Source organism: Microcaecilia unicolor, chromosome 1, assembly GCF_901765095.1.
Source record: "Microcaecilia unicolor chromosome 1, aMicUni1.1, whole genome shotgun sequence".
NCBI lineage: Eukaryota > Metazoa > Chordata > Amphibia > Gymnophiona > Siphonopidae > Microcaecilia > Microcaecilia unicolor.
In genome coordinates, this window is record NC_044031.1 from 170565271 (window position 1) to 170580273 (window position 15003).

Here is a 15003-nt window from a genome sequence, read left to right on the forward strand (position 1 = left end):
TAAATCCTTATTAACTATCATTGGCAACATCTCCTTCCATATCTATCATCAGCAAAAATCCAAGATCCCACTTGATCCCTCCCTAGTAGGTGCAGATGTGAAAGATCAGCAAAGGAGTACAACTGGGGGCTAGAGAGGAAGGGGTGAAATGTAAAGTTCTGCTTTATAAATCTTTCTAATTCCACCATGCATTTGTGCATTTCCAGAGTCAGGAAAAAGAGGCTCTATGTGCAATATCTCTGAAAATGCGGAAATGCACAGTGGAATTAGAGAGATTTGTAACAAAAAAAACAACATAATAGAGCACTTAGAAAGCAGGGAATTTACTATTCCAAAAGGAGCAAAAGTGAAAATATTCTCATTGCAGCTATCATCGGAAATTGGGGAGCAATGAACACACATAGAAGTTAACCTTTCCTATTGGGTGTCCATCATCACTTTGCATCTTTTTTTTTTTTTTTTTTAATTTGTACCCCGCACTTTTTCCCACTCATGGCAGGCTCAATGCGGCAGGCAAGGGAGGGTTAAGTGACTTGCCCAAAGTCACAAGGAGCTGCCTGGGCCAGGAATCGAACTCAGTTCCTCAGGACCAAAGTCCACCACCCTAACCACTAGGCCACTCCTCCACTCCACTTTGCATCTTTCATTTGTTAATCATAAATTTTCCTATACAGTCTAATGTCCATCTGTACTCTTCTGCAAAAATACAAAACAAAATAACTATGACTGGAAAAAGGCCAAACCCAAATAATAAGCACATCCTAACCAATGGTTTGGGCATACAAAAACATTCTCAGCTATGTTAAATTTACACCATTTCAGAACCCAGAATAAGGAAACAGTAATATAATTGCACCCTGCACCCTGTTTCCATCCCTCTTCCAAAGCAAGTGACGACAACTTTCAGGCATAAATTTACAGGCTTAATTCAAATTCAACCTTTTTATTATGATTTTTTTTTCATTTTTAGTTACAATCTCCCGTTCCAATCAAAAAGCTTTGCAATAGGCCTCACAAACCCTTACAGGAGGAATGCTGAGATATTCTGTGCGTGATAAAAAGAACTGAAGTACTATTAAAAAGGATAAGATTCTTAAACTCTGATAAAATTATCAAACTTAGTAACATGGAACTCAGCTGTATTGCACAACAAAGCAGCAAGCAATTGATCGCCAGAACATCTGATCACAACAAGCAATTGACTGCCAGAACTTTTGATCTTCTGGTCGCAAAAACAGGGCATTAAGTAGCATAAAAAGATTAAAGTGAAATGCTTTAAGTTCCATTACTATAAAAGTGAAAGCCAATAATAGCAGGTGTTAGTTGGAATAGTTCGTACGTTAGTTTTGTTACTAGCCAGATATAGGCCTACGATAAAGTTTTCAATATTTAAAAGTTGTAAGTCAGAAAAGGCGTTCGAACGGCATTGGAATATGTAAACAGTGAGAAAGGAAAACCTAAACTTACAGACAATGGTTATACATGTTTTAATGAAAAATGCAGCAATAATAAGATCTATTGGAAGTGTGACAAGTCAAGAACATCAAGTTGTAGGACACAGTTACATACAGATGGACACTGCATCATTGCAAGAACAGGTGAACATAATCATGCGGCTGATGTGACCACTCAGGATTCAGGTCACCAGATTGTCACACAAGTATCCATGGGATTTTCTTCGACTAATGCTGCTATGCTACCGACACAAAACGTAATAAAGAGTACTTTATGTCGTGTGCGTCAGAGTTCTACGATTCCACTTCCGAATCCACAACCTCGACAAGACCTGCAGATTCCAAGAGAGGTAATTATGCTACATAATGGTGAAGAGTTTCTAAAATATAAGTGGTGCTGATGAAAATAGAATTTTAATATTTGGTACGAATCAAAACACACGTTTACTTTCTCAATCGCAACATTAGTATGGGAATGGAACTTTTAAAACTGAATCCTCTCTATTCGAACAACTTTACTCCATCCACAGGATTGCAAATGACATTAATCCAGTAGTATTCACATTGCTGCCTAATAAGACTGAGGAAACGTATGGACGTTTCCTGGCAAGTCTCACAGTTGATTCCAAATGCAACTCCTCAATCAACACCGACTGATTTTGAATCAGCTGCAATTAATGCGATGTCCTCTGCTTACCTGAATGCAAATCAGTAAGGTTGCTTCTTTCATTTGCTTAACGCATGTATCGAAATCTTCAAACGGTCTCCAACAAAGATATGTGACTTTGCTCTGACAATGCAATATTTACCTGCTCTAGCATTTGTTCCACCTGCTGATGTAACAATTCGGTTTGCTCTCTGGGAGTGACCTATACCCCCAAGGCACAATCAGTACTTGATTATTTTGAGGACACTTGGATTGATTGACCAATTTGTAGTATCAGACGAAGGCCTCCACAATTCCCACACACAATGTGGAATTGACAGAGATCTGTTCTTGATGTGTTCCCTAAAATAAACAATATATGTGATGGCGGTCATTGTAGCTTCGTGGAAATGCTAGGAAGTTGCCATCCTTCTATACGGAAATTCATAAATGGGCTGAAACTTGAACAGGCAAAGAATTGGTGAAATTTTTACTTTGGTAAAAGTAAAAGTAACAAATGTTTTCTGTTCTTCTTTACAAGTAACAGTAACAAAATGTTTACTTAAATACAATAACTAGTTACATTTAGTTACTATACAATGTACGTCTTCTATCTTCTCTTCATTTTGCATTTGAATTTTGTTTATGCTTCTTAGTGTCACGGTAACATCTTGTATCTAAATTTCTTCCCACTTCTTCCCTTTTCCTCCTTACTACCCAGAACATATGTCAACTTCTCCAAAGAATACTGACCTGCACATCAGCCATTTCACCATGCATACAAGAATTTTCTGAGTGTACTTTGATTTACTAATTTTATAAGTTAAGCAACTTAAAAAAATAATAATACATATGTATGGTTGATTGTAACCCGCCATGAACCATGGTGATTTGGGAAGAAGTACATTCTTGAATAAATAATAACTAAATGTGTGGCCTTTTTTTGCAATTTGTACCTACTAATTTCTGTTTTGTCCGAGAGGAATCCTGACTGCCCATTTTGGTCTTTCAGCCCTCTTTCTTACGTGCTGCTGTTCTACCCAGAGGTAGGAAGGAAAACTACAACTTCTCCTTCTCAAGAGATGCAGGGTCTTTGCTACCCTCTACCTCTCAAAAATGGTGTTAAAAAAAAAAAAGGTTAGAAGAAATTATTAGAAATTAAATCATTTTAAATCATTTCTGTGCATGTTCATGATTAGGTTCAATCAATGATGTGAGAATTTGAACGACGGGAATGAGTGCTGAAATGTGACAGAGCATGTCCGGCGTAGGTCCCTAGTAGAGCTGTTGAATATGCATGGAAATGATGAACCGCTGTTGCCAGGGGAGTTTTAGTGATTTTATTGGGATGCTTATCAGATTGGTACAGACTGTCAAAGCCACTTTCCATACGACACCTGTCACAATATGCCATGACAATCACAATACTCTCTCCTTCCAAAATTGAGGCATGGTTTTTAAGGCTAGAAACGAGGGGAAGGCCGACAGTCGTACAACAGCGTATGGTTCAGAATCAGGTATCTTGTAAAGATATTGCCCAAACAGAGAGGATGGGGGTTCCTGATGGTGAGGTTGCAAAGGCGACCGTACTAGATTCGTCTATAAATAGAAATAATAAAAATCAGGCAGAAGATAGTAAATTAATACTGTCAAGTAATCAACATAAGGTGACTAGGAATAACAAACCTTACTTGAAGTGTCTTTATGCAAATGCCAGGAGCCTAAGAAATAAGATGGGAGAATTGGAATATACTGCACTAAATGAAAAAATAGATATAATAGGCATCTCCGAGACCTGGTGGAAGAAGGATAACCAGTGGGACACCGTCATACCGGGATACAAATTGTATTGCAGTGATAGAGTGGACCAGATTGGGGGAGGAGTAGCATTGTGGCATTGAATCAAATAGACTGAAAATTTTACAGGAAACAAATGACCTCTTGGAATCATTATGGTACAAAATTCCATGTGTCAAAGGGAAAAGTACGGTGGTAGGAGTGTACTACCGTCTGCCTGACCAGGATGAGCAGACGGACGCAGTCATGTTAAAGGAAATTAGAGACGCTAATAAAATGGGCAACACGATAATAATGGGTGATTTCAATTACCCCAATATAGACTGGGTTAATGTAGCATCGGGGCACGCCAAGGAGGTAAAATTCCTTGATGAAATCAAGGACTGCTTTATGGAGCAGCTAGTACAGGAGCCGACGAGAGAAGGAAAAATTCTAGATCTAGGCATTTGTGGAGCACATGATCTGGTACAGGAGGTAATGGTGCGGGGGCCACTTGATAACAGTGATCATAATATGATCAGCTTTGAAATCTGCTTTCAAAAAAGAAGTACACAACAGAAGTCAAATATGTTGGTGTTTAACTTCAAAAAAGGGAGCTATGATAAAATGAGAAGAATGGTAAAAAAAGAACTTAGAGGAGCGAAGGATAGGGTAAAAAAACCTACGACAGGCGTGGATGCTGTTCAGAAATATCGTCCTGGAGGCCCAGGCCAAATATATTCCATGTATCAGTAAAGGAGGGCAGAAGACCAAACGACAACCAGCGTGGTTAAAAAGAGAGGTCAAGGAGGCTATTGGAACAAAAAGAGAATCCTTCAGAAAATGGAAGAAAGAACCGACTGAAGATAATAAAAAGTGGCATAAGGAATGTCAAATCAGATGCAAAGTGCAGATAAGAAAAGCTAAGAAGGACTTTGAAAGGAAGATAGCGGTAGAGGCTAAAACACATAGTAAAATTTTTTCCCATATATTAAAAGCAGGAAACCAGCAAAAGAATCAGTTGGGCCACTGGATGACCAGGCAGTAAAAGGGGCACTCAGGGAAGATAAAGAAATAGCGGAAAGATTAAATGTGTTCTTTGCCTTGGTCTTCACCGAGGAAGATTTGGTTGGGATACCGGTGCCGGACAGGGTATTCGAGGCTGACAAGTCGGAGAAACTTAACGAAATCTCTGTAAACCTGGAGGATGTAATGGGACAGTTCTGCAAACTAAAGAGTAGCAAATCTCCTGGGCCGGATGGCATTCATCCCAGGGTACTGATGGAACTAAAAAATGAGCTTGCAGAGCTACTGTTGTTGATATATAATTTAACCTTAAAATCCAGCTTGGTACCAGAAAGTTGGAGGGTAGCTAATGTAACACCAATTTTTAAGAAAGGCTCCAGGGGAGATCCGGGGAATTATAGACCGGTGAGTCTGACGTTGGTGCCGGGCAAAATGGTAGAGACTATCATTAAGAACAAAATAACAGAGCACATTCTAAAGCATGGACTGATGAGACAAAGTCAGCATGGATTTAGTGAAGGGAAGTCTTGCCTCACCAATCTACTGCATTTCTTTGAAGGGGTAAACAAACATGTCAACAAAGGTGAGCTGGTGGATATTGTGTATCTGGATTTTCAGAAAGCGTTTGACAAAGTCCCTCATGAAAGGCTCCAGAGGAAATTGGAGAGTCATGGGATCGGAGGTAGTGTATTGTTATGGATTAAAAACTGGTTGAAAGATAGGAAACAGAGACTAGGGTTAAATGGTCACTATTCGCAATGGAGAGGGGCAGTTAGTGGGGTCCCTCAGGGATCAGTGCTGGGACCGTTGCTTTTTAACATTTTCATAAATGACCTGGAGGTGGGGGTAACTAGCGAGGTTATCAAATTTGCTGATGACACAAAGTTGGTCAAGGTCATCAAATCGCGGGAAGATTGTGAAAAGTTGCAGGAAGATCTTGCAAGACTAGGAGACTGGGCGTCTAAATGGCAGATGACGTTTAATGTGAGCAACTGCAAAGTGATGCATGTGGGAAAGAGGAACCCAAACTATAGCTACGTCATGCAAGGTTCAGCGTTAGGAGTTACGGAACGAGAAAGGGACCTGGGAGTCATCATTGATGATACGTTGAAATGTTCTGTTTAGTGTGCTGCTGCAGCTAAGAAAGCAAATAGAATATTAGGCATTATTAGGAAAGGGATGGAAAACAATAATGAAGATATTATAATGCCACTGTATCGGTCCATGGTGCGACCGCACCTAGAATATTGTGTTCAATTCTGGTCGCCGCACCTCAAAAAAGATATAGTGGAATTAGAAAAGGTGCAGAGAAGGGCGACGAAGATGATTAAGGAGATGGGACGACTTTCCTATGAGGAAAGGCTAAAGCGGCTGGGGCTCTTCAGCTTGGAGAAAAGGTGGCTGAGGGGTGATATGATAGAGGTATATAAAATAATGAGTGGACTGTCTGTTTACGCTTTCCAAAAATACTAGGGCAAGGGGGCATGCGATGAAGCTGGAGTACAGTAAGTTTAAAACAAGTAAGAGGAAAATTTTCTTTACTCAGCATGTAATTCGACTCTGGAATTCGTTGCCCGAGAATGTGGTTAAGGCGGTTAGCTTAGCAAAGTTTAAGAAAGGTTTGAACGGCTTCCTGAAGGAAAAGACTATAGAATGTTATAAATGGACGTAGGGAAAAATCCACTATTCCTGGGACAAGCAGTACAAAATGCTTTGTTCTGTGGATCTTGTCGGGTGATTGTGACCTGGATCGGCCACTGTCGGAGACAGGGTGCTGGGCTAGATGGACCTTTGGTCTGTCCCAGTGTGGCGATGCTTATGTCTTATCTTCCAACAGGAAATTTGGGTAGCTGCACAGGTGAAATGAAAGACACCCAAAATTACTTTCCTCTAGACAAATCTACTTAAGGTTGAGGCCCAAGGAAGATGAACAAAAGCTGCATTTCTAGGCAGGTGAAAGATCTTTTTGAGGTAGGACCAGGGACAAAGCAAAGTCCAACTTTTGGGAATACGTACTGGCGTCTTTCCACTGTGCACTCCAATTGTCTTTATTTGGGCCCTTCTGATTAACTTTTGGTGAGCTCCTGTGCATAAAAAGCAAACTCAATTGAACTCATCAGAATCAAAGATAAAACCAAGAACAACCATTGATATTTCCCTGTTTGGAAAACTACCTCTATGATATAAACCTGTAAGTGATCTGCAAAATGATCCACTCCTCAGAGCATATCCAGATGAGGAGGGGTTCAGCATACCCACAATTAACGTACATGATAGACTTGCACATAATACAGTCAGGGTATAGAAATCTCTCTCATGCTTATTCCTTTAGGATATCCTGAAACCGCAGTAGGCTATATATGACCTAGATACAAGCAAGGTCAATTTTCACAATATGAAAGGAATCAATACAACTAAATTAAACCTAAATTATTTCAAATTATTCATATATTCAGCAGCACCATACATTTAGTAAGCACCAACAAACATCCTAATATAAACGTATGCCTTGTTATATATCTATATTACACATATATGCACCTCTTCATATAAACGCTACGGAAAGGCACCAGAGATCAGCAATTATAGGTGAGGACTATACATCTTGCCATGCTGCTCAATTCATACCTGGTTTTCAGGCTGCCTGGTAAGACAGATAACCTATCCAGTCGATAGGAGTGGAGGAGTGACCTAGTGGTTAAAACACCGGTCTTGACATCCAGAGGTGCCCAGTTCACTTAACCCTCCATTGCCTCAGGCACAAACTTATGGCCCTGTTTACTAAGACATGCTAGCGTTTTTAGCTCGCGCTAAAATTTAGTGTGTGCTAATGCCAGAGATACCCATATATTCCTATGGGTGTCTCTAGCATTAGTGAGCGCTAATTTTTAACGCATGCTAAAAATGCTAGCGCGCCTACAGCATGGCTTGGTAAAGAGGTCTCTTAGATTGTGAGCCCTTCTGGGACAGGGAAATACCCAGTGTACCTGAATGTAACTCACCTTCAGCTACTACTGAAAAAAGGTGACAGCAAAATTAGAGGCAGATTTTCAACCCTGGGCTATGTTCTACCTAGCATCATCACTGAATATCTGGTTGAGCAGCATTATCCAGAGGTTCTGCAGATGTGAACAGCACAATTTAAGTGGTTTTACTTGCCCGGTTACCTATATAGGCACTGACACTGGTTATTGCCAGTGCCTGCATACATTCTGGGACCACCCCAGCGTTGCCTGGACAATGCCACAACTATCAAAGGAGATACTCAGCGGCACTGCCCACTTACAACATACTAAGCAAATTGGGAATGGATATTTAGCAGCACTGAACTGGGAAGGAGCCTCTCCTGCCCAGTTGAATCCTTTTGAATATTGGACTCTATAAGCTGAATATCAGTGCTTATATGTATAATTGATACATGTAATAAGTGCTACCCCAGAACAGCCTGCATGTCCCCTTTTTCTATAATGCCAGACATATAGGACTATATTCTATAAATGGCTCTGAAAAAACCCACGCCTAGCGCTATTCTATAAACCCCATGTAAAGTTAGGCGCAATTTATTGAATTTATGTAGCGCCAGTTCGTGCTACTAAATTTAGTCATGGCCATTTACACCAACTAAAACCTGATGTAAAGGCACACAACTAATTTTGGAGCGGATTGGGCATACTCTAATACTGTGTGTAAATTTTAGGACTGCCCACGGCCACGCCCCATTTTGAGATCCACGCGTTCCAATTTACGCACATTACTTTATAGAATACGCTTAGCAAGTTATGTGCAATTAGTACCAAAAATTGCTTGTTAGCGTCCAACTATCGTCGCCAATTGGCTTGTTACCCAAATTATGTTCCATGCACAAATCATCCACATGGGCTCATTTGCATGCAGAACTCTAGTCGCCATATATAGAATCTGGGGGTAGATGCTGCTCAATCTGAAAAAAAAAAAACAGTACATCTGGCACATTGCATGAATACTTTTTGAATACGGAACCCAAATACGTATATTTGCAAGCTACTATATATTGTGTCCTCAGCTTATTTAGATACCATGGTAGAATATTTGACAACCCAAATTTCATTTTATAGCCACTGACACTGTTTTTGAAGGAATTAATATCAAATATATTACTATTTTCTGCATTTCTCCGAATGTGACTCTTGGGATGATGCTATATAGAATCACACAGCCCAATAAAAATTTACAAGGATTTAACGTTGGCAAAGGAAAAACATATACAGTGTACTAACGGTAATAGTGAGTTCCAATAAAAAACTAGGCTTGTATCATGCTGCCAAATCTTTGCAAGTCCAAACCTGACTAAACAGCACTTTTCTTTTAAAGCACCACATGCTATGCCCTAACTCTTCTACTTTGCTGCATTGTCAGACCAGTGTTTGCATGCTTCAGTATGTCTTCTGGTCATGGTTTATGCACTTTCACCTGATACTTGCCAAAAGGTCATACACCATCAGGTGACTATACACCAAAATTCTTCCGTACTTTGTACCGAATTGCCAAATCAATGAAAAAGCATCTTTAATACCCGGTAGCATAAAAATGTTCCCACTGAAACAGTTTGATACATAGCTAGGGTTTCTGATTTTAGGTTTTAACCAATGAATACCAATAAAACAAAATATGTGTTTATTCAATACACAGTTTAAAGTACTCTGTCACCTCTCCCCAAACTTGTCTTGAATCCTCCACTCAGTTTTTCTACCTTTTCATGCTAACAACTCCTAAGTGGCACAAACGTACACATCTGATTCTACCTATAGTACCCACAGAATGACAACATCAAAACAGATTTTTCTGAACGCTCAAAGAACCCTTACATATCTGAAAACTAAACATCTCAGAATAGAAGCTCGAAAAAGAAAAACTACCCCCCCCCCTCCTTTTACAAAGCCACACACTAATGCCGAAACAGCCCATTCACTTTTGTGCTGTGTTGGCATTTCCACACCAGCAGCTGCTAGTGCAGCTTTGTAAAAAAAAAAAAAAAAAAAGGGGGGGGGGGCAGAATAAGTTTCAAACATACAAAATTTAAAACAATACAAAAAGACCCAACATTAAAGCCCACTCAGTTCGCAGTAAATATTACTCTAAGAAAACGAATGCAAAAACAAACATGTTTGAAACACCTTTTCAAACTGTGTGAAAGATGCAAAAAAACAAACATACCCTAGAAGTTTGTTCCATATCATTCCAGCTATAGAGAATGCACATGCAGATGTGGTATCAGTGGTTAGTGTATCTGGGTTTAAAAAAAGGTTTGGACGAGTTCCTGGAGGAAAAGTCCATAGTCTACTATTGAGTCAGACATGAAGAAAGCCACTGCTTGTCCCTGGGATCAGTAGCATGAATCTCACTACTATTTGGGGTTCTGTCAGGTACTTGTGACCTGAATTGGCCGCTGCTGGAAGCAGGATACTGGGCTAGATGGACCACTGGTCTAGCTATTCTAAAAAAAAAAGATGTTTCAGCATAATGAACCTTATTCAAATCTGGAACAAACACGTTTACTGAATTCAGACCTTAGACACCACTGTGGCTTCTTATACAATTGTATTGCTTGCTTTAAATACCAAGGCATGGGCTGATACAAACTCTGATAAATCAAAGTTAAAAACCTTATAGTGTATCTGATATTGCACTGAATGCCAATGTAGTTATTTCAACATTGGGATTACATGGACATATCTACTCTCTCCCAAAATCAGCCTTGCCGTCACATTCTGAAGTGCTTTAATTCTTGTCCTAGCCATCCCTAAGTACAAAGCAATCCAGCAATCCAATCTGGTTAATAATAAACATTGTACAATAATTCGAAAAACATACGTGCTCAACATCGGTTTCAATTACATAGTAACATAGTAGATGACAGCAGAAAAAGACCTGCACGGTCCATCCAGTCTGCCCAACAAGATAAACTCACATGTGCCATTTTTTGTGTATACCTTACCTTGATTTGTACCTGTCTTTTTCAGGGCACAGACCGTATAAGTCTGCCCAACACTATCCCCGCCCCGCCTCCCACCACCGGCTCTGGCACAGACCGTATAAGTCTGCCCAGCACTATCCCCGCCTCCCAACCACCAGCCCCGCCTCCCACCACCGGCTCTGGCACAGACCGTATAAGTCTGCCCAGCACTATCCCCGCCTCCCAACCACCAGCCCCGCCTCCCACCACTGGCTCTGGCACAGACCATATAAGTCTGCCCAGCACTATCCCCACCTCCCAACCACCAGCCCTGCATGCACATATTAAAAACATGCACATATTAAAAAAAAAAAAACAAGACTTCACCACTTGTCTCACTTGTTTTTTAAAAGATAATCGAGCATCTAAAATCACTCCTAAACGTCTCATCTGTTGACTAGTAGGTACCAAAACTTCCTTCACTGAATAAGTGATCTCAGGCAAGACACTCATCTTATTCCCAATTCAACAACTTATTATCTCGCATCCAGTTGTTCACCCTGGTCATAAAGCACAGCAATATCGTCTCCTGAAGTTATAGGGGGAAAAAAACTGCACTGCACATCATCCGCATCCTATAACTCACTTGCATTTTAACTACAAACCCAAGTGGGTTTTGCAATGTTACCACGCTTTTACAGAGCAATAAACATAGGGCTGAAGTAAAAGGGGCCCTGTGGTGTCCTCGGTACGTGGATTTGCCGTGTGCCGAGGCCCCTTTTACTGCTGCTAGGTTTTGTGAAAAAAAAAAAAGGAAATGGTTGTGTGGTATATACTTACCGCCTCAGGGACTCCCGCGGTAACCGGGTAAGCCCCCAGTGGAAAAATACAAAATCATTTCCAGCACGCAGTGAGGCAGTGGTAAAAGCATAAGAATAGTCATACTGGTCAGGCTAATGGTCCATCTAACTCAGTATCCTGCTTCCAACAGTAGCCAATACAGGTCACAAGTACCTGGCAGAAACCCAAAATCTTGACTAGTACCCAGGTATGTCCCTCTGCCACCTAAACGCTGCCCCACAAACGGGCTCAACTGGGAGCTGAATCCAGGATCTCTTGCACTCAAAGCGAGACTCATACCCCTAGACTAATGAGCAGGATTGGCGCGTAACAAAGCTTCAGTAGGGGGGGCCTGTTGTAAAAGGGTATCATAGTCAATACTAAAGAATTTTAGGAAACATCGAAGAAAAATTATACATTGTGAGATGTGCCCATGCAAAACACTGATGAACAGTTGATATAGGATGCACCCAGGAATTATAAAGGAAACACATAATAGTATCAAAGCCATTTCCTTTAAGCCAGTTCAACAGAACAAAAAGTTGTAACTAAATCTTGTAATTTTTTCATGTAAAAATATTGCTTATTTATATTATGGAACTTTTTAAATTGCATAGGTACATTCCAGGATGTGCATCAAATTATTCGGTATATAGGTGTTGAATGCCTACAGTCGTCGGCTTCTTGCATCACAATGTACACCTTGCAACTTTATCTAGCACATTATATGTGTCGGTTCACAACCCCTCCACCGCGCTCTTGCTCATGTAATATTACTTCCAGAACAAACCTTCCCTTCAGGATGACAGATGTTTCACTTTTTTTTTTTTTTTTTAACTTCTGAAGGCAACTTTAGAACATAAAATAAAACAAGTGAATTCTACTACAATCCCATCTTCACAAGAAGCTACCTATACTCATTACGTGGGGCCAATCAGCAGGAAGTCACAGGTGGCCGAAGTCTTAGCATCTGGGCAGAGCAGACGTTCTAAGGAGGGCCACTAATTAACCGGCCACAGAGGGCGCGTCACCCTCGCCCCACGAGCAAATGAGATGTGTGCATTGGCCCAACAGCTCCCTGCCCGCGCAAAGTACCCCGCGCCCCACCCCACAAGCACCCATGCCATGCCCCTATTTGCTCTGAGACCTAGCAGCGCGCGCAACCCCCCCCTCCCTCCCTCACATGCACCCTTGCCCGTAGGTATCTGCTCTGGGACCTAGCAGCGTGCGCCGCACACACACACTCTCTCTCACTCACGTGCACCCAGCCCATGCCTGCTCCGGGACCCGGGAGCGCGCGCACACACACACGCCCCGCTGCAGGCCTGAGCCCGGGCACGAAGTCCCAGAGCCACCGCTGGATCAGCGAGACACCAGCGCCACCACCTACCGCCTCACACTGACAGCCCTCCAACCCCTCCCTCCCCCCGGCTCGGGACGGCTGAGGTCAGAGGAGCGGCCGCCGGCCAGAGAGCAGCTCCCCATCCTCCTCTTCCCCCGCCGCCACACCTAGCAACGGCGCTGACAGGACGCAGGAAGCCCCATGGCCTCCACCAGGGTGGCTGCAGCGCCACTGCCCCGTCCCGCCCCTGCAGCAACGCAGTGACAGCCCCAAGCCCGGGAGAGAAACAAGCAACCCCTGTGCCACCCGCCCCCGCCGCGTCCCGACTCCGCTCCTCCATCTCTCCATCCTCCCCTGCAGCTTCTTACCGATATGGTTGTCCTCGATGTGCTCAATGAGCTCGGCTAGGGTGGGGAAGTGGAGTCCGCAGCCCCCGAACCTGCAGGTATTGGAGAAGAAGGAGGCAGCGGCGATGCCTGTCATGTTGTTGCATGGAGCTGCGCTGCGGCGGCCCCCTCCTCCTCCTCCTCCCCCCACGCTGCCGTACAGAGAGGGCTCGTGCGGGCGGAACCGGCGGGCTGCTGCGGGGAGTTGTGAGAGAGGGGCAGGGAGCCGGCGGGGGAGGAGGAACGACGACGAGGAGGGGGCGGGGTGCAGCGATGGGGAGGAGGGGAGGTAGCGGCAGTAGTAAGAGGAGGAGGAGGGACCAGCGCTGCACGGGAACAGCTGGACACAACCAGGCAGCACTCAGTCCCGCTCTTCACGTTGCACCCTTTTTTTTGCTACCTGACGGTCGGTCGCTCGCTCGATTTTGTGTTTGCTGACTTTTTTTTTTGTTCTGAAACCCTGGGGAAACTATTTCACTTGGCTGGTGTTCACTTTTTAGCATAACGGTAAATAGCAAGCAAGCTTTGCTTAGTCCCGTAGCAGGCCCCTAGCAGCGTTTTATTGCAGTTCTTCTGTGTGTAGGTACCGCCGCGCCCGAGGCATCCCTACAAATACAAGGTGTAACTGTAAGGCGACACTTTTGTACCCGCCCGTTTCAGTGATGTTTCAAAGCCAGGCTTCTCCTTGAAAATGTGTTAAAACCTTAGTTGGAGGCAAAAGTAGTTGCATTGGGCTGCTGTTAAGAATTTGACCGTAAAGTTGGGATTATTTTGACTCGCATATATCATCTTTACTTGGTTGTACCATTTATTTGCCCCAGCTCACAATGTTCACTTGCAAGTTCTTGCATTCTGTCAGAGTGGGAGAGTGGACTAGTGGTCAGAGCACTGGTCTTGACATCCAGAGGTGGCTGGTTTAAATGCCACTGTTGCTCTTTATGCAAGTCTCTTAACCCTCCATTGCCACAGGTACAAATTTAGGGCCCTGTTTACTAAGCTGCACATAACTTTTTAGCTCAGGGCCTCTGGGCATGAGTCCTCCAGAGCCAGGGAAATACCTAGTGTACCTGAATGTAACTCACCTTGAGCTACTACTGAAAAAGGTGTGAGCAAAATCCAAAATAAATAAGAAAATGTCATAGTGCATCACTCAGACCAAACGGTCTGTCACCCCCAGTCCTGGTCAAAAAAAGTACACTGCAGTTATCAGTGCTGTTATGATAAGGTTTAGTTTGCCAAATCTGTAAGTCTGAGAGGTTGGTAGCTGAGAGAGGTGGTTGCTGTGTATAGATTTATTGATGTTTGGTCTCCTATTGATGTATTTCTGGAACAGCAGCTTGCCCTCTAATGGTTGTAGTCTGTTTGTTATTGTGTTATTAACTTACAAAAAAAAAAAAGTAACCTACAGAAAAGTACCAAGCAAGATCCCCCAAAAATCAAAACTTTCCTTGTTATGTACACCCAGCAATAGGCAGTGGCATGACAATTCTAACAAAACTGGGAAGTGCCTCATGCTGACCAGCAGTGAGGCCGCCGCCTTCTTATACAGTGGAGCTGTGAAACAGTTGTAGCTCACCCTAACAGGGAATTCAGTGAAAATA

General features: G+C 42.7%; 1 protein-coding gene across 1 annotated transcript in view; it reads right to left on the reverse strand.

The window, feature by feature from the left end:
- Nucleotides 1–13650, reverse strand: part of JAZF1 (JAZF zinc finger 1) — a 473852-nt gene extending 460202 nt beyond the window's left edge. The window contains exon 1 of the mRNA XM_030202468.1: nt 13385–13650. Within this exon, the coding sequence (XP_030058328.1) occupies nt 13385–13499 (115 nt within the window). The 5' untranslated portion in view covers nt 13500–13650. The remainder of the gene's footprint in view (nt 1–13384) is intronic.
- Between the last annotated feature and the right edge of the window lie 1353 nt (nt 13651–15003).